The 19932-nt window shown below is 41.3% G+C and overlaps 1 protein-coding gene across 1 annotated transcript in view; it reads left to right on the top strand.

Moving 5' to 3' along the window:
• Positions 1–19932, top strand: part of LOC126298424 (rapamycin-insensitive companion of mTOR-like) — a gene marked incomplete in the record, with an annotated part of 194615 nt that overhangs the window by 24205 nt on the left and 150478 nt on the right. Inside the window, 4 exon segments of the mRNA XM_049989753.1 lie at positions 16901–17060; positions 17142–17273; positions 17436–17626; positions 19569–19797. Coding sequence (XP_049845710.1) covers positions 16901–17060; positions 17142–17273; positions 17436–17626; positions 19569–19797 — 712 coding nt within the window.

The following is a 19932-nucleotide window of genomic DNA, read 5'->3' as shown; positions in this document are numbered from 1 at the left end:
TCATGGTGAGGCTTAACATTGTACAACAGTACTGTAGAGCCAAATATACTGAGTCTGTACTTCATCGCTTGACAGCTGAGTAAAATGAAAGTCCGAGAACTTATCCTATGGAGACAAGGAGTGATTTTTATCAGTGTTACTGCCATTGATTTTATAAGGTTAGTGAAACAAAATGGATTGCTACAATAAATCAAAATAATCTTACCAAAATAGTTCACAGGTGATCTGTTGGCTGTTGGTGTCAAATGGGCACAATATTTCAACAAACGACCACATTGCCATCATCAATTGCATTGATGACCTAATTTAAGGCAGTAAGAAGGAATGCTGGGAGCACTACACCTCTTCCCTAGGAATATATGCCTCTTCATCCCAGGTGTGGCCCCAGATCTGTGTTGTCTTCTGTGTTGTCGAAGATCCATAGCTGTAGTGGGTCTTTTCCTTCATAATGGCCTCTGTATTTACACTTTTGCTATTGCCAAACAGCTTGCAACTCTCTTTGCGACAGCATCAGTGTTGGTGTTTTCTTTTGATGTGACTGCTGTCTGGATGCAGAAGTGATGAATTGAAGACGTCCTCGTCTCCTTCACCTCTCAGCATGCCAAATTATATAATGAACCATTCACTGGCTGGAAATTGCTTCAGGCTCTTGCCCTATCTCCCGATATGACCCCAGGTCCTGATTTCATTCACAATCAGATGGTAAAACATGTGACTGCAGTTCAACGGTTCCACCTCCCCAGGGTTTTCAGTCATATTTGGCTTTGTGGTGTCCTCACTTCACAATGGGAAGTTTGTATCATTATTTCAGTTCTTAGGCCAGGCAAAAATCCAACATCCATAGACAGTTACTGGCTGATTAATCTTACTAACCTGCTGTGCAAACTGCTTGAAAGGAGGTTTGCCCACTGCTTATGCTGGGTTGTCGAATCCACCTATCAGTGTTTTTTCTAAAAGGCAATGTCTCATTGCAGTCTTTTTGACCTACATAAGGCATACAAGTGTACCTGGCACCATCACATTTTACTTACCCTCCATGACTGGCACTTTCAAGGCTCCCTATCAATTTATATTCATCAGTTTTTATCTCGCTGGTTGTTCTGGGTTGTAGTTGTACTTCACTCAGGTCTCCACAGGTCCAAGACAACAGCATCCCGCAGGATTCTGTACAGAATATCCCCCTCTTCCTCATCGCCATCAATGGCCGAGTGACCTCTGTCAGGCCATTGGTCACTCCTGCAGTGTATGTTAACGACATTTGCTTTTGGTACAGTTCCTGGCTGTAGTCTTGGCTGAATGCCAGCTCCAAGGCACCATCCAACAGGCTTCTGCTTGGAGCCTTTCCCATGGTTTCCAATCTTATCCTGCAAAAATGTGGGTTGTGCAAATTTGTCATCTTACCACAGCCCATCCTGGGCCAGAACTCTTCATGGGTACACGGCTCTTGAACATAGCTGCGCAGCCCAAATTTTTGGGACTCCTCTTTGACAAGAAGCTGACTTGGCTAAGGACTACCTGCAAATGAAAGCTTCCTTTCCCACACTTCTTGTGGTGCGGATCGTGCCACATTGGCCCAATTTCACATGAACTATGGTTGCCAGGTTTATAGCTCAGCAGTACTTTCAGCTTTGAAATTGTTAAATCCACTCAATAATTATGGAGTTCGACTGACCACTGGCACCTTCTGGACTAGTCTCTCACATTGTTTCCTTGCTGAGCAGGACTATTCCCTGTTCAGTTCTAGTGATACCAACCCTTACTCACCTATGCAATCACAATTCGACAATTTCCTGGCCATCTGACATGTCATATTGACCCTCTGATACCTGCCCTTGGGTTGTATTACCAGTCAGAATGTGCCTCACAAGCCTGTACCAGGACATCTGCCTATCCTCCTTAAATGTATTACCTGTGTTTTCTTGGTTAGTACCCAGACCACGAATTAGGACTAATGCCTCCATGAACTTTCAGTGTCTGTTTCTTTCAGCTCTTCTGAAGCTCTTTATCTTTTAAGCTGATGGCTTTAAAGCAATGAATGGGATGGGCTATACTTTTGCATCTTCTGCTGCTTAGGAACACCATTCATGTAGTGTTTTTATGCTGGAGCTGCTGGCAATTAAGACCCCAGTGTTAAATAAAACAGGTCTCCCTTGACTGCATTTTAATATGTAGTGACTCAATGTACAGTCTCCTCGCCATTGACCAATGTTACTCTTGCCACCCTGTGACTTTCTCTCTGAACTTAATCATATAGTCTGCTGAGTTTTCATTCTCTGAGTCTCAAGTCATGTAGGTATCCCAGGGAATGAACTGGCTCGCTGTTTGGCTAGAGGTGCGATTACTCGCCCTTTGTTTACTTTGATGATCAGTCATTGATTTGCGGGTGCAACGAAGACCACTGCTCGCTCGGAGATAGAACATAATCTGGTGAGCTATTGGCCTTACTAACAAACTCCGCACTATCAAGGAGTCTGCTGCTTCAATGCATACTTCTTTCTGTCCTCCCTGAAGGATCTACCGTTCGATGTTACCTACATATCAGTCATACCAGACTCACTCATAGTTTTATTTTATGTTAGGAGCCACCCTCATATTGCGGTTGTGGAGCCTTACTGACAGTAGTTCATATCCTGGTGGAATGACCCCCCTCCTCTCTCTCATTGCTAAGCAAGGACTTCCAAATTCTTTGCTTCTCATGTTGGCGGATGATTCGTAGACAGTTAAACTGGTTCTCTGTTTTCTCCATGACAGTGGTTTTTATTCTGAAATATAAAATTTTAACATTATAACAGGTATAACACACCTGGGTTGCTGGAGTTGTTGAGGTTGATGATGTATCCTTCTACATACTGGATCAGGGGGACCATTGACCTTGCCTCTTTTACCTGCTACCCATCATCCCTCCTTCCCTCTGTTGTAATTGCTTTGAGGCGGTTTGCCTCTTTCTGGGCCACACACTGTTTTAATTTAGGAGGAGTACTCTGTTGATTAGTTGGTGCTATCCTGTGCAGAGTACTGGATGACACCTATGTGTATGACCTTAACTATTTCTCTCATCTTGTTTTATTATTGATGCTACAATACATTTTGAACCTTTTTCCTTTTACTTTCATGAATCTCTCGAGTAGAAGGCATTCTTTACGCTGTATCTGTCTTCATCCATAATCAGGTTGGCAGGGTCGGATCGGGTGGCATTTCTCTCGTCACTGCTGTGCCCTGGGAGACCTCTTGTCTGCTCTGATCTGTGTACTGATTTAATCAATATGCTTTAACTTCTCCATAAATTGTGTGGCTGTTTCTATTCCTTCAGTTCTGACACCAGTTTTTGCCTTCAGTGTCTCGCTTGTGCTTTCCTTGTCCGAGTGCATTCCTGGCGGATGCCGCTACCTCTGGATGAATGGACCCTTGACCAACTCTGATGATGTCACTATTTAGTTCCTTACCCCCAATCAACCATCCATCCATAATTTTTATGTAGTTTAGTTTGAATAAGATGTTTTGGCTTTGAAAAACTAGAAACATTTATGATTGACTTATGTAATCACAAACTCTTTTCATTTGTCATGTTATTTTTAAAACACATTCATATTAATTTTATTTTTAACCTTCTGGAGACTTCCGTTAGCCTTTGCCAATTGCTATATATATCCTCCCGATTTTTCTTTACTCTTTGACATGGTTACTTTCAAACAACATTTACTTCCAATAGCTATTGCATGAAAATGAAATGTCCTTACGTATTTCAATTTACATTGCTGTTCCCTCACACATTGGCACATGGTATTTTGTCAACATAAAATATTCAGCTCTAGGTACAAAAACGTGAAGCACACTTTTATGTTGCGATTCACAAATGCAGTGTAAATTAATGAAGTGAATAAGTGTGTCATTAAAGTTACTACTTTAATGACACACACACAAACACACACAGATAGATTCCAAGACTTACCAAGCGGGAAAGCGCCGGTAGATAGGCACAATAAACAAAACACACAAACACACACACAGAATTTGTAGCTTTCGCAACCGACGGTTGCTTCTTCAGGAAAGAGGGAAGGAGAGGGAAAGACGAAAGGATGTGGGTTTTAAGGTGGAGGGTAAGGAGTCATTCCAATCCCGGGAGTGGAAAGACTTACCTTGGGGGGAAAAAAGGACAGGTGTACACGCGCGCGCACACACATATCCATTCGCACATACACAGACACAAGCAGACATCATCATTTATATATATATATATATATATATATATATATATATATATATATATATATATATATATGGTTGACATATTAGGTGCTCTTTTTGTGCAAAACAATGTGTTCTCAAACAAGACTTGAAAACATCTTCAGTAGAAGTGACACCCTTCCCCTTCTCTTCCCTTGCCGTCCACATGGGTATAGGTTATACTTGACAACCAGAATAAATTAATAATTGGTTTGTTTTACTGACCCCCTACTCAAATAATCCAGTCACTGAGTAGTTCAAAGAAAACTTGAGTCTTTAAAGTCGGTACCTCATTCACACAGTTATAGTTGGTGATGAGTTCAACCTACCCTAGATATGTTGCCCAAACTACATGTTGAAAGCCGACAGTAGGCACAGAACGTCATCCAAAATTGTAATGAATATTTTCTCAGAAAATTATTTCTAACAGCAGGAGCCCACTCAAAATGTGAAAGTTTGTGAAAACATACTTGACCTCTTAGCAACAAATAATTCTGAGCAAATAGGGAGCTTCTTGATGGATACTGGGATTAGTGACCACAAGGCAGTTGTGATGAAACTGAATACCATAACTCTAAAACCTACAAAAAATAAATGCAAAGTTCATCTATTTAAAAAAGCAGATAAAAATTTGCTTGACACTTTTCTAAGAGAGAATTTTCACTCCTCCTGATCTGACTATGTAAGCTTACAACAGTTGTCATTTAAATTCAGAGAAATAATATCGCTGGCAATTGAGAGATATATGCCATATAAATTAATAAGAAGTGGTGCTGATCTTGCATAGTACACAAAACTGGTCAGAACACTGTTGCAGAAGCAACGAAAAAAGCCTGCCAAATTTAAAAGAATGCAAAATCTCCAAAATTGGCATTGTTTACAGAAGTTTGAAATTTGGTGTGAACTTCAATGCAAGATGCTTTTAATAGTTTCCACAGAGAAACTGTCACATAATCTTTTAGAAAACCTGAAGAGATTCTGGTCATATGTGAAGAACACCAGCAGCAAGACACAGACAGTACTTTCATTGTGCGATAACAATTGTGATTTCACTGATAACAGTGCCAGTAAAGCACAATTACTTAACACAGTTTTCCAAAACTCCTTAACAACATCAAATGAAATAAATATTCAAGAATCTAGAACAACTGCCAACATGAGTAACTTAGAAATAGATATCCTTGGTGTAGTGAAGCAGCTTACGTCACTTAATTAATAAAGGCAAGGCCTCCGCTCCAGATTTTATATCAGTCGGTTCCTTTCATACTGTGCTGATCCAATAGCTCAGTACTTACCAATCATATACAACCGCTCACTTTCTGAAAGATCTGTACTGAAAGACTGGAAAGTTGTACAAGTCGCACCAATACCAAAGATACGAAATAGGATTAACCCACTAAATTACAGACCCATATCACTAACATTGATTTACAGTAGGGTTTTGGAACATATACTGTGTTTGAACATTATGAAGTACCTCGAAGAAAATGATTTATAGAAATGTAGCATAGATTCAGACAATATCGTTCTTTCGTTCTTGTGAAAAACAACTAGCTCTTTATTCTCCTGAAGTAAGGAGTACTTCAACAGGAGATGTCAAATTGATTCCATATTTTTAGATTTCCAGACGGCTTTCGACACCATTCCTCACAAGCATCTTCCAATTAAATTTTGTGCCTCTGGAGTATCACCTCAGTTGTGTGACTGCATTTGTGATTTCCTGTCAGAAATGTCACAGTTCCTAAAAATTGTCAGAAAGTCATCAAGTAAAACAAAAGTAATATCTGGCATTCCCCAAGGAAGTGTTAAGACCCTCTGCCTTTCCTGATCTACAAAATGACCTAGGAGAGAATCTGAGCAGCCCTCTTAAATTGTTTGCAGATGGTGAAGTCATTTACTGTCTTGTAAAATCATTAGATGGGCAAAACCAATTGCAGAATGGTTTAGACAAGATATCTGTATGGTGCACAAAGTGATTCTAAATAATGAAAAATGTTAGGTCATCCACGTTGAGTAATAAAGAAAACTGCTAATTGGTTACACAATAAATTTCACAAATTTAAATGTTCTCCAACAAAATGCTTAGGGATTACAATTACAAATAACTTAAATTGGAATGATCACATAGATAATGTTGTGGGGAAAGCAAACAAAAGACAGTGATTTATTGGCAGAACACTTTGAAAGAGAACAGATCTACTAAAGAGACTGCTTACACCATAGTTGCTCGTCCCCTTCTGGAGTATAGCTGTGTGCTGTGGGATCTGCATGAGATGTAACTGATGGAGAACATTGAATGCAAACAACTAGAAGTAGTTTAAAAGTTGTACATTCAGGAGGTAATAACTGTGTACTATCACAGGTATGTCCCAAATTTTTGCACATGGGATATGCTGGGGATGACGTCTTGCAAGTGTGCTTTTTTTCTTCTTATAACGGGAGGACAATTTGATGAAGTTTATCTGTTAGACAAGAATATGCCAAGTAAGGTTGTGAGAAATGGAAAAGACCAATCATGGGCCAATTGCCACGTTATAAAATTCCCTCAAAAGCAAAGAGAGTTTCATCTTCAATTTAAGCAAGATCGAGACCTAGTAGACAAACAGAAGCTGGATGAAGCCAAACGGAGTGTGAAGAAAATGATGTGAGAGGTATTGAGTGAATTTGAAAGTAAAATTTTTCCTAACAGTCTGATTAAAAATTGTAATAAATGAAGCCGGTAAGTGGATTGAAATCTTCTGTTCAGTCATTCAGTGACCACACTGTCATTGAAATACTGAATTTGAAGTTTTGAAAGTGTTTCACTGTGGTAGATGGTAATACAGTTCCTCCTTTCAGTCGACGAACAAATGCCCAAATGGCAGATATTGAGCTATACATCTGGGGAATAGAAAATAACAAAAACTGGTTACCAATGGAAAGGCAACTGTACCGGATAAAATACCTGAAGGTTCTACAAATATTATGTGAAAGAACTTGTTTTCCTTCTAGTAGCATTTTATCATAGGTCACTGGAGCAACAAAGGGCATGTAGTGATCAGAATAAAGCACAGGTCATTCCTGTTTTCAAGATGGTTGTTGGACAGACACTCTTAATTATTGGCTTATGTTGCTGAAGTTGATCTGCTGTAGAAATATTGAACATGTTTTATGCTCATGCGTTATGACATTTTTGGAGTTTGTATGAATTTCTGGCAGTGCAATTGGTTTCTTCCACCAACTTTACATCTTGTGCCTGTTGCTCTTCTGTATGTTGACACTACGAAATTCCTGGAGCTCATGATCGATATGAAACTTTCTTGATCCTCCCACATGTCTTGCCTGGAAGCATGCTGTACGTGTGCCCTCAGTGTTACTTCCTGGGAGCAGGTCGAACCACCCTCCTCCATTTGCACCAGTTTCTTGTCCATTCAAAACTAGACTATGGGTGTTTTGTTTATGCATCTGCATGTCCGTCCCTCTTATGCCGTCTCAATACTATCCACCATTTTGGCATGCATTTGGCCACTGGCAACTTATATAGTAGCTTGGTTGAGTGTGTGTATTGAAGCTGCCGAACTACCGCTGTCCTACTGCCGTGACTTTCTCCTCAGCAGATATGCATGGTGTTAGTCTGCCATGCATGGCCACCCATCTATGCCTTCATGCCTCCTCCTTGGATGACTCCTTTGATCACCAGTATAGGGCGCATCCCTCTTCTCTGTTACCTCCTGGAGTTCACTTTTGGCTGTTGTTCTGGCAGCTTAACTTTATGCTACCTGCAACTTTCCTGGTGGGGGTGAACTCTTCACCACATTGGCTTCGTGCAGTGGCTAGCGTTAACGTTAGCCTCCATTTGCTTCCTTAGGACACTATTCCAGCCTCGCTTCATCGCCTTCAGTTCCATGACCTTCGCGCAGGTCTTCACTATAGTACCTTTGTGTACACTGATGGCTCTGACTGACCGTGTGTCAGGTGTGCCTTCGTCATTTGCATCGACGTTTTTCGGTATTGGCTTCAAGAACACTGCTCAGTATTTACAGAAGAGCTCTTTTCCCTGTATGAGGCCACGTAGTACATCCGGCGACACAGGCTTTCAAACTGCGTCATCTGCTCTGACTCTCTTGGTGCCCTTCAAAGCCTGTGCGTGCTGTATACCGTCCATCCCTTAGTGCAATGGCTCTAGGAAAGCTGTCACTTGCTCACTCTTGATGGAGTCACTGTGATGTTTGTGTGAGTTCCTGGTCACATCTGTCTGACAGGAAATGAGACCGCTGACGCTGCTGCCAAGGCTGCAGTCCTTGTATCTCAGCCCGCTAGTTCTTACATTCCCTCCGATGACCTCTGTGTTTGCCATCTGTCAGCAGGTGGTGTCACTCTGCCATCACCACTGGTCCTCCCTTTAAGGGTTCAAGCTCCGGGTTATTAAACCTTTCAGATGACCACCTCTCTGCCCTCTCGCCATGAGGAGATCTTTTTAGCTAGATTGTATATCAGGCACTGTCTTTTTAGCCATCACCATTTGTTAAGTGGTGCTCCCCTACTACTTTGGGCTCATTGCACTCAACCTTTGACAGTCTGCCATTTCGTGACAGAATGTTCTTTATTTAACCACTTACATTCACATTTGTGTTTGCTGTCTGGGTTATCAACCGTTTTAGCGAATGATGCGTGGGCTGTCGACCGGATTTTACTTTTTATCTGTCATAGCAATATGGTGAAGGACATTTAATTTTTAGTTCAGGGCCTCCATTTCTCTATGACACATTTTCTCCAAGTCCCTGTTTTAGCTGTTTTCTCTTCCGTCGATTGCGATTAACATGTAGTCATTTGTACCTCCTCTCTTTGTCTTCATGTTCTACAGTTTTGAAATGGGTGCATATGACCCTAGTTGTTTTTGCACGCTAAAACGAAATAAAACAAAACCAAGAATGAAATTATCCGTTGTAAAAAGCATCATGGAATCAGCAAATAAGAGATCTTGTGGAACTCTGTTCACTCTGAGATCTAGAGTGCAGTACATAAATGTACATGTTCCTTGACTTCCAGAAGGCATTTGATACAGTTCCACACTGTCATTTAATGGACAAAATATGAACTTACAGAGTGTTGCACCAGATTTGTGATTGGATTCAGGACTTCTTGGCAGGTCATTATATCATTCTTAATGGAACAAGATTGAAAAATGTAAAGGTATTTTCTGAGGTATCCCAACAGAATGGTATAGAGTCACTACTGTTTACAATTTATATTCATGGTCTGGTGGATTGTGTTGGAGGCTCTTTAAGACTGTTTGAGGGTGATGTTGTTGTCTGTAGGAAGGTTGCAATGCCAGAAGATGGTAGCAAAACGCAGGCAGTCTTGCAGCGGATCGACAATCTGTCCAAGGACTGGCAGTTGACCCTAAATGCAAATAAATGCAATGTATTGTGCATAAGTAGGTGAAGAGGTCTTCTATTGATTGATTATGCTGTTGGCATCAAAACACTGGAAGCAGTAACTATCGTAAAGTACCTCAGTAGCCAAAGTGGAGTGATCATATAAAGCAAATAGTAGGAAAGCAGGTACCAGACTGAGATTCATTAGGAGAATCTTATGAAAATGCCCTTAGGGGTTCAGCTTTCTTTTGCTGGGTATGGGCTTGGATTCCTGAGGTGTGGACTGGTAAGCGCTGCCAGTCCCCTGTCACCATAAGCTCTGGGCGTGCTTCAGCAACCACTGTATGGTGTGACAGTGGAACGTTGTGTGTCACAGGGAACGGGGCTCTTGACTTTATCACCTAGATTGTGAGGATGGTAAAAATCTCTATAAAAAACACCTCAATCTGAAGATGTGCACGCTGATGAGATGCATGGGTGTTGAGGTGAAACAGTCATTAGCGGGCAACCTCTGGGGAACCTGCTGCACCTCAGTTGTATAAGGCTTACTTAGGCATGCGGGGCTCTAAGTGGACCTAGCTGCTTGTGGGACCGTAATGGAACCCTTGGAGTTTTCTCCTTCACTTCAAGTGTGGCCCACTGGTAGGTACTAACACCCAATCAAATAAGAGGGCTCGTGTAGCTCCAGATTCAGAGGTTGCACAGAATTCGTCTGTGAATAGTAACAGAACACATGCTGCTGTTCAGAATGTGTTTCAATTGAGAAACAGAAAGAGGGCAGTTTTGTAAAGGTTACACCTTTTTATATTCAAAAGTTTGTGGAGGGCATCACAGACACACTGACATCCATTAAGTGATTGCGTAATGGCGCTCTGTTGGTTGAAACTGCTAGTTCCCCACAAGCAAGAAACCTGTGGAAAGCTAAATGTCTTGGTGAATATGCCATCAAAATGGGGCTCCACAGCACCTTGAACTACAGCAAAGATATAGTGTCATGTAGAGATCTGGTAGACATTACCAAGAAGGACGTGAAAGATGGGTGGGCTCAAGAAGGGATCGTTGATGTGTGGAATATATTGAAAAGGGTGGATGGGCATCTGGTAAAATCTGACTCCTTCATCATTACCTTCAGTAACACAAAACTCCTGGAGCAAATCAAGGCAGGTTTCCTGTGCCTAAGTATATGGCCTTACATCCCCAACCCAATGTGCTGTTTTAAATGCCAGTACTTTGGGCAAACCACCTTAGGATGTAAGGGTGAAGCCACTTGTGGGGAAACATGGCAAGGCCGCCCATGGCAGAGTTGCTTGCTTCTCACTTCCGAAGTGTGTAAACTGCTCTGGGGATCATCCTGTCTGGAGTAGGGACTGCATTGTCTTCCTTGAAGAAAAAAGATACGAGAAATTAAAACATCAAAACACATTCCAACAGTGAGGCCAAGAAGATATGGAAGTCCACGCAGCATTCTTCATTTACTATATCTTTTGCTTCGGCCATTAAGAAGCCTATTTTGACAGCCAATGCTTCAACGCAGATGGAATTTGCTAGTGTTAACACTAGTACCTGCGTTTATCAGTTTACTTGTCAAGCTGAAGTTGTTTCAGAGCCCAAAGCCCCTCCAAGAACATCTGAAAAGCTACAGTTACCACTAATGCAGAGCTCCCAGTACCTCCAAAGGCAGAGTCTTGTGAAACATCCAGGATAGCCTCTGCCACTGCTGCAGCAATTCCCACAAGGCCCTCCCAGACCAAATAAGCAAATGGAAAGTTTCCACCACACGTAAAAACAGGCGATAGACTGTCAGACCATGTGACGTGATTTGACATGATGGTTATGCTGCTTCTGCTTCAGAGCCAGTGGAATTCAGAATCTTGGCAAGGTCGACCCTCCACCCATTGTGGAGGGCTGGGCTGATTTGGGGGAAGAGACCAAACAGCGAGGTCATCTCATTGGATTAGGAAAGGATGGGGAAGGAAGTCGGACGTGCCCTGTCAAAGGAACCATCCCGGCATTTGCCTGAAGCGATTTAGGGAAATCACGCAAAACTTAAATCAGGATGGCCGGACACAGGATTGAACCGTAGCCCTGCTGAATGAGAGTCCAGTGTGCTAACCAATGTGCCACCTCGCTCAGTCCCATTGTGGACTGCCCATCCTGGCAGAAAGACAGAGTGAAGGTGGTAAATGTCTCCCGTAATACAGTGGATCACGACTAGGTTCAGGACACGTGGAGGAACTCAAACACCTGGCACAGGCAGAACCCCTATGCTTGTGTTTACAGGAAACACATTTCAAAGCCACAGATGTCCCTGTGAACACAGACCACTCCTGTGCTCTCCCTTTGCTTACTGACCTACAAGCAGTAACTATTGCAGTTAATGCAAGTCAGATCATCACTATCTGCTCCCTGTACTTACCTCTGCAGGATACAATAGGCTCTGAGACTCTCGCAGGCCTTATTGAACAACTCAATCACATGATTTTTTTACTGGGTAATTTCAATGCCCGTAATGTATTATGGGGTTCAAACTATACTTGCCCCAGGCGTCAAGTCTTGGAGACCATCATGATGTATCAGAAGCTGTGTATCTTCAACACGGACAGTTCCAATCCTTTCTCAGCTGCTCTTGGGTCATCCTCAGCGATAGACCTGTCTTTCTGCTTTCCAGTCCTTGCAGACTCAGCACAGTTGGAAGCAGTTGATGACCTTCTTTCCAGTGACAGCTTCCAACTGTGGATCCACCTACTGAATGGAGGATTGCTTGAACAGAAGCCACCGAAATGGAAGATCAGCAGGGCTCACTGGGTGGTGTTTAGCCAGTTGGCTGTGTTTGAACACAGTGACAGCATCCAGGAGTGGGTGGACCACATCACGTGTGTGATCCATCTCAGTCTTCACGTCACCATAGGAGGCGACCTGTATCTCGGTAGACAGATGAGTGCCTTTCAATGATCCAGGACAAGTGTGAGGATCTTTAACAGTTTAAATGCGATGCGACGGCAGACAAAATCACAGCCTTTTGCATCACAAGAGCCAAGGCTCTATGTGTAATGAAGGAGAGCAAGAAAAGGTCATAGCAAGCGTTCCTGGACTCCATCAATCATTCCACTTGTTCTACAAAAGTTTAGGAATCCATCTAGAGGATTTCTGGTAAACACAGTTGTGTACCCATAGCTGCAGTGCTGAAGCAGAGGTGTCTCCAGACAGTGCCTAGACATTGCTCATATGCTTGCTGCTGATTTTGCACAAACTTAGCCAATGCAAGCCAGGATCTGGTGTTTCATCGCTACTGTGCAACTGTAGAGAGGGGCAAGTTGGATTTCAAATCCAACAGTTCTGAGTCTTACATCTACCCTTTCTCCACATGGGAACTGGAATCAGTGCTGTCTATCTTTCCTGTGGAAACATCACCGTTTGACATATTCTTTGGTATCATTAAGCCATATGACACTACTGAGAGACACAATTTACTCACACAAATGTATCAATAGCGCTTTCGTGGCCACCTCCCCCTCTTCATCATACAGTCCGTCCTGTCTCAGTGGTTTCTCTGAATCCAAGCTGGTGACATGCTGTGAGATCATTTTGAGCAGGAGAATGGTGTCCCTCAGGACAATGTTTTAAGTGTTACCCTCTTTGCGATAGCCATAATAAGTATCATATCTACGGTAAGGAGTGCTGTACAGTGCTCTTTATTTGTGGACAATTTTACTTTTTTCTGTTCCTCCTCCAGTGTTGCAACAGTGATCTGTCAGTTGCAACTTATGGTGTAGAGGTTAGAGGAGTAGGCTGCAAAGACGGGTTTTTAGTTTTCTGCAAACTGACTTGCATCTGAGGGACACCATTCTACATTTTAAAGACTCGGTGAGGTTTCTGGTCCTTATTTTTGGCTCTTAATTTGTCGTGCTTACTACACCTGAGGGACCTGAAAGCCATAGCCTAGAAGGTGCTAAATATCATAAACTGCCTTAGCCACAGGTCTTGGAGAGTAGATAGGATCCATCTACTCCAGTTTTATTGGGTTTTTGTGCACTCACAGCTGGACTATGGATTCACAGTGTATGAGTCAGCGAGGGCTTCTTACCTTGATATTATCCACCATTAGGGGATTAGGCTGGCTATCCGTGCTTAAAGGACCAGCACTATATCCTCTCTCTGTGCTGAGGCTGGGGAATCACTACTCACCATCTGGTGGCACCTCCTCGTGCTGCGTCAGGCATGTAAGTTCCTCGCAGCTCTGACTTCACCCGCATACCATCCTGTTGCTCATCCACCTTTGGAATGCCCTTTCTTCTACAGTCCACTAGCTACAATGCCATTTGGGATCTGCGTGCAGCATGTGCTGGAGTTACTCAGCGTGGAGCAAGTACAACTCAAAATCCAGAGTTTTAACCGCCTGCTGCCCTTGCTACTGCAGAGGCCCAAAGTAATTTTTTAGATTTGGTGCAGTACAGGAGATATTGCACTCCTGTGTGTGTGTTTTAATGCAATATTTTATGACGTTTTAGATTAACATCACAACTATGTAACTCTCTTTATGGATGTATCTAACAGGGGGACGTCGTTGGTTGCTCTGTTGTTTTCCCAGATCATGTCCTCAAGGCCCAACTGCCTCAAGACGTTATGGTCTTGCAGGGACTAGAGCAGATGGGATATCCTTCCATTGTTCAATTTCTTGTCTGTTCCGGTTATCTGAGTATCCTTACTCTCTAAAATGTTTGTACCCAGTAGATAAAGTAGTTCAGAATATCAAGGGTGCCATCCTGTAACTAAAATGACTGGCGAAGGTGGTATCTTTCTGCTGGGTGCCAGGGCACATGTGTATAGTGAAGCACAAAGGGGTGGATTTTCCATTGTGTGGTGCTTGTGGTGTATGGGTCATTGTGTGCCACGTTTTAGTGGACTGTGTTTTAGTTCCCGACCTGCGGGCTGCCGTGGGTTTGGCGATGGATATACCTTCAATTTTAAGTGATGTGCAAATGAATACGATTATAGTTTAAAAATTTTGTGAATTGTCCAACACTTTTCCCAAGATTTTAGGGAGATAGTTTTAATGTGTTAACAGGGTGACTGGCTCATCGATGTTTTTTGTTGGTGGTCAGCCACTGACATTTTCCTGTTCCTTTGTTTTATCTCCTTTGCCATTTTACTTGTGTTTCAATATCATGTATAGCCACTTTTCCTCTTTCTCCATTGTTTTATGTGCGGTGGAGTGATTGTGCAGTCAATTTTAGTACATGAGTGAGCAACAATTTTTGAAGTTTTATTCACACTCATTTGTTTTAATGAGTGTAAGGGGGCTGAGAACCCTGCCATTTAATGCCCATAAGACACACACACACACACACACACACACACACACACACACACACACACACACACAGTATGAAAATTTTATTCATACACAAAAGAAGTGGCTTACAAAACACTAGTTTGTTTGATTCTTGAGTACTGTTCATCGGTTTAGGACCCTTACCTTACTAGGATCAGTGGTAGAAATAAAGTAGATCCAATGAAGAGTTGTGCATTTTAGTCAGCGCGATGGTTTTATGGATAAGCATGAAAAACTCCCATGGGAGATTCTACAGAGGAGACATTGTGCATCACATAGTGCTTTATTGTTGCCAATTTGAGAGTGTACATTCAGAGGACCACCCCCCCCCCCCCCTCCCCAATCCCCTCCCCCCTCACCTGCTTAGTTTGATTGAAAATGAGGGATGTTTTTCACATAGGATTTGTCAGTTCACTTGTATGAAATATTTACATTTATTTAATGTAAAAATAAAGTAATAATTTACTAAAAATATAGGAAAATTATTTTATTATTAAAATTTTGATTTAGTGTCAACAGGTTAAACTAAGCATTAAAATCACTTAGCAAATTTTTGACTTGGCTTTGTGGAATTTTGTACACATTATAATTCATTCAGGCACCCACAATCTGTCCCCAGTCAAATGCACTGATATTGCACGTATTGCTTCCCCTGTGCTCATTTGTTATACTGACAGCCGGTACAAGCTCTGCTGAGATGTCAGTCTATTCTAGTTGCTGTGGCAATAGGAAATCCCCCCCTCCCCCCCCCCTTCTTTCAGAGCAACAACTTTATGCTCAATTGCTAGTATGTGGATACATTTTTTTTTTTTTTACGGATCTCATAGTGATTATCATTATGCTTTTAAATATTAGTTTTACAATTGTTATTGACTTCAGTATATGACTGTTAGATGAGGCATGTTTTTGAGGATTTGTCTGCCTATTTTAATTTTGAAGGGCCTATGGTTTCCACCGGGTATTGAATTTTCTTTTGTAGGCCAAATCATTTTTCTCTTTGTACTATTGTTTTTTATTGAAAGTTTTGTCAGGTCTGTGAAATTATTCTACTCACAGGAGTGAATTTATTTTCAATGTTTTGAAATAAGTAAGATACCTGTAAACTTGCTCAGCTGTTGTCACTTTCAATAAAACTTTTCTGGGTATGTGACTGAATTGTAATGTTATTATTTAACGGATGTTCCTGAAACAGTTGAAAGCAGCCCTGTTAAGGTTAATGTAATTACTGTAAATTAATTGCGCTTGTGATGAAGGCCGTTTGAAACAGTGGTTCAAAGATTGGTCAATATAACAACATGATGATGGGTTCACTTACCTGGAAGAGTTATATTAAAAAACTTGTAGTGCTTGTTTATCAAAGATTTGAACTGAAGGTCAGTTCAATGGTTTAGTTCAGTGGCTAGTTCCCGTACACACAAATGCGGCCATCTAGTGAACAGTTGCTGACAACCCTTGCACTTGCTGCAAGTTAGGCATATGTGGATTTAGATAACATTTGATATGACCATAGTAGTAGTTTATCTACTTTCTTTTGTGTTGAGAGGGTGCTCCATGTCTTGTACTGTCAAATATGTTGACTGATTTCATCTGTACTCTTAGCAGCCTATATAGGGTGCACATACCAGACCAGCAGAATTTGTTACTCCTCTAGCTCCTGTGACATGATATGTGAGATGGTTTTGTGATCGCCATTTCTACACTGTATGCTTTAATGTTTTTGCTTTACGTACAGTGTTGCTTGAGCATAATGGCATAATTATCTAACAATGGCACAGATGTTCATCTGAATACAAATTAAATTAATCTGAACAGTGAAATTACCTGACCTTGTATAGTGAAACATGCCTACATAGATGTTTTTCCTTCGGATTTTTTTGAAGAAAAATCTATTATTGTTTGAAAAAGTCTGGTACTGAAGTTTTTGTTTTACATGTTAATTATTTACAATATGGCCTAGTAAAATGATTTACTGCATTTTTGCTTTTAGATGCTTCTGAAATATGCAAGGAAGTTCTGCATAATTTGTGCAGAAAAAAAGGTCTCACAGAGGGGAAAATATTTAGTTATATCAGTGCCCTAGTAAAACTGATATCGAAGGTCAATGGACCTTCAGAGCTTGGGTATTCTGTGGAACAGTTACAGTGTTGGTAAGTCATGCCTTCTGTTTTTTATTTGTACTAACCATTGATGGCTAGGAAATTTGATATACTGCATCTAAACCTTTGTAGTTTGCGTGTTCCATTAATTCACGAGGCATCCCGTGTCAGAGCAGCAGCTCTGCAGGCTGTGAGGTACACAGTGAAAGAAGAGAAGCATGTAAGATCACTGTACTCCCTAAATTACCCTTATCTCATTGCCAGGTAAGATTCATGAAACATATTTTCTCTTTGAGTAGAGATTCATAAATAGGTGAAGTTTTAACTGTAAATCTTCATTTTGAGGTAGAGAAGTTTCAGACATTAAAAACAATGATTTAAATAATTCAGCTGTATACCCATAATTTTAATTTGTGTTTACTTCAGGTGCCTTGATGTGAACCTTCGAAATGATATGGAAAGGGTCCAAGCCCTGCGTCTTGTGCGCCGTCTTTTGGCTTTAGCACCAGGCCTTTTTCCACCAGCTATTGTGCGTTCCCTTGTGTCTCTCGCTAATGGGGCTGTTGAAGAGAAAGATCAGATGCTGAGAGCGTGCCTTGCCACACTGGCTGAAATATGTATGTTCAGTATTTGCATTATTTTCATTTATGAACCTTTTTTAATTCATAAGGAATTAATATCTTTCATCTTTGTGTGTGTGTGTGTGTGTGTGTGTGTGTGTGTGTGTGTGGAGAGAGAGAGAGAGAGAGAGAGAGAGAGAGAGAGAGAGAGAGAGATTCAAATAAGAGTGTTATGGTTCCTCTAGAGTTCATTAAGTGAGCTTGAGACTGTTAAAGGCTCAATAAACTCGTTAGGAGCTGCTACAGGAAAGACTTGATGCATCATGGAGAGTCTTGCTGTCAAGATTGTGTTTGCAGAAATTTGTGCTTAGAGAAGTAGTCACAATCTTCCTTCCTGCATACCATTTGTGAATGTAATATAAACAGAATAAAATTATTCTGGTGAGCCATGCACTCACTGCCACATACTGTATGAGTGGCTGTGAATTGCAAATGTATATGTAGATGTAAATAATTTAGACAGTTATGAACCACTATTCTGAAATCACTTTGTTGTTTGTTTGTGCAATTGATCTCCACACCATTCATATCCTTATTTTTCTGTTTATAAACCCTTCATATTAATACAAATAATGATATACGATTACTATATAAGTGTAGTGTCATATTTTGTTTATTTCAGCATGTGAATGTGAGTAGTAGGACAGAATTGGGACCACAAGAGGTGTAAATGTGAGGACTGTTTGACATATTTAGAACAAATACAGTTTGGCGGCAGTGAGTTTGAAAATGATAGTGAAATGGTGTCACACGCCAGCTGAGCTCTTGACATTCACTTCTTTCTGTTGCAGTGACTGCTTCGATAGAACTGCCCAAAAGTCAGATAGCTCCGCATGGGCCCAAATGCGGTAATAAAATCTGTCGCATAGCGGAATAACAATATGGATAAGGGTGGCTCTGCAAATGAGTCCTGGGTGTTACACAGTATAATAAAAAGGGATCATGTAACTAATTAAATTAAAGATCAATTCAAATTAACCCCAGTTTATTATAATATTCTCTCTTCTTACACAGACGAATGTGAATTAGTGTCCAAATGTATTGAGGTCAGTAAGTCACAGGGAACATGAAAACTAACATTTACAAACATTAAATAAATCTAAACTGACAATTGAAAAGCTTGGCGAAGTCCATGTCAGATAGGTGAATGGAATGACCGTCATCTCGCTCATCATCTCTAAAATTACATAACTGCGGTGACACACAGTGATAACTCAGATTTCGCTGGAATGGCATATGACTACTACGTGCCGACAACATCACTACCCAGGTCATAAATGAGCCTTCAAACAGAAGAAAACGTTGAAATTGCGGAACCAACCAACCAACCAACCTGCTGAGGTCATTTGTCCCTAGGCTTACACACTACTTAATCTAACTTACACTAAGGTCAACACACACACACACACACACACACACACACACACACACACACACACACACACACCACACACACACACACACGCAAGCACACGCCAGAGGAAGGACTCGAACCTCTCACGGGGCGAGCTGTGCGAACTGTGACAAGGCCCCTCAGACCGCGTGGCTACCCCGTGCGGTGCACATGCTGGTTTAGCTGCATTTTTAGCCTTTGGTAAGGAATCTGTCTCGCGTGTGTATATTTACTCCAAGTGCACCAAGAAAGATCGAGGATTGGGAGAATCAAATTGCATTAGTAATAGGGTTGAAATATTTTTGCTGAGATACAAACAAGTGCAATTAAGGTCAAAATCAAGACAGTGATCTAATTTAATGTGACTGTTGAAAGCTGGCAGCATACTGTTTGGTTATTTCTTCAAATTGTTGCTTGCACCAAGAAGTTCCTGTGTAGTGTTTCCTGTAAATATCATAATTTTGTCTTCAGATGTTCTTAATAAGTTACCGTGTTTTATGATGTGGCGGAGTGAAGTGGTTGTTAACCAATTATTTTCTTTTTTAGGTGTCCTTAATTCACCATTATTTATTGAATGTGGGGGTGTTGCAGCAGTATCTCGGAATGTATTGAGTTGTCAGATGCCTCGTATAAGTGAGACACTTTCAGGAGTGCTATTGTTCCTCTTGAACCACCCCAGCACAAGAAGGCGAGCAAGTATCTTCCTGTCTACACTAGCAGCTCCATACTGTGACTTTCATGTAGATTGTAGCAGTCGAGCTGCAAACAGTGCAAAGTAAGTGCTTTCTTTTGGTTTTTAAGAATATTTTTAGAACATTCTATAAGTGTTTCTAGTGATTGAGAATATCCTGTTGGTGGGTGGGCTTAATGTGGTGTAGAACTTATCAGATGTGAACACGCGATCTAGTGT

The sequence above is a fragment of the Schistocerca gregaria genome, chromosome X, assembly GCF_023897955.1.
Source record: "Schistocerca gregaria isolate iqSchGreg1 chromosome X, iqSchGreg1.2, whole genome shotgun sequence".
Classification (NCBI taxonomy): domain Eukaryota; kingdom Metazoa; phylum Arthropoda; class Insecta; order Orthoptera; family Acrididae; genus Schistocerca; species Schistocerca gregaria.
This window is presented reverse-complemented; position numbering and strand designations above follow the sequence as displayed.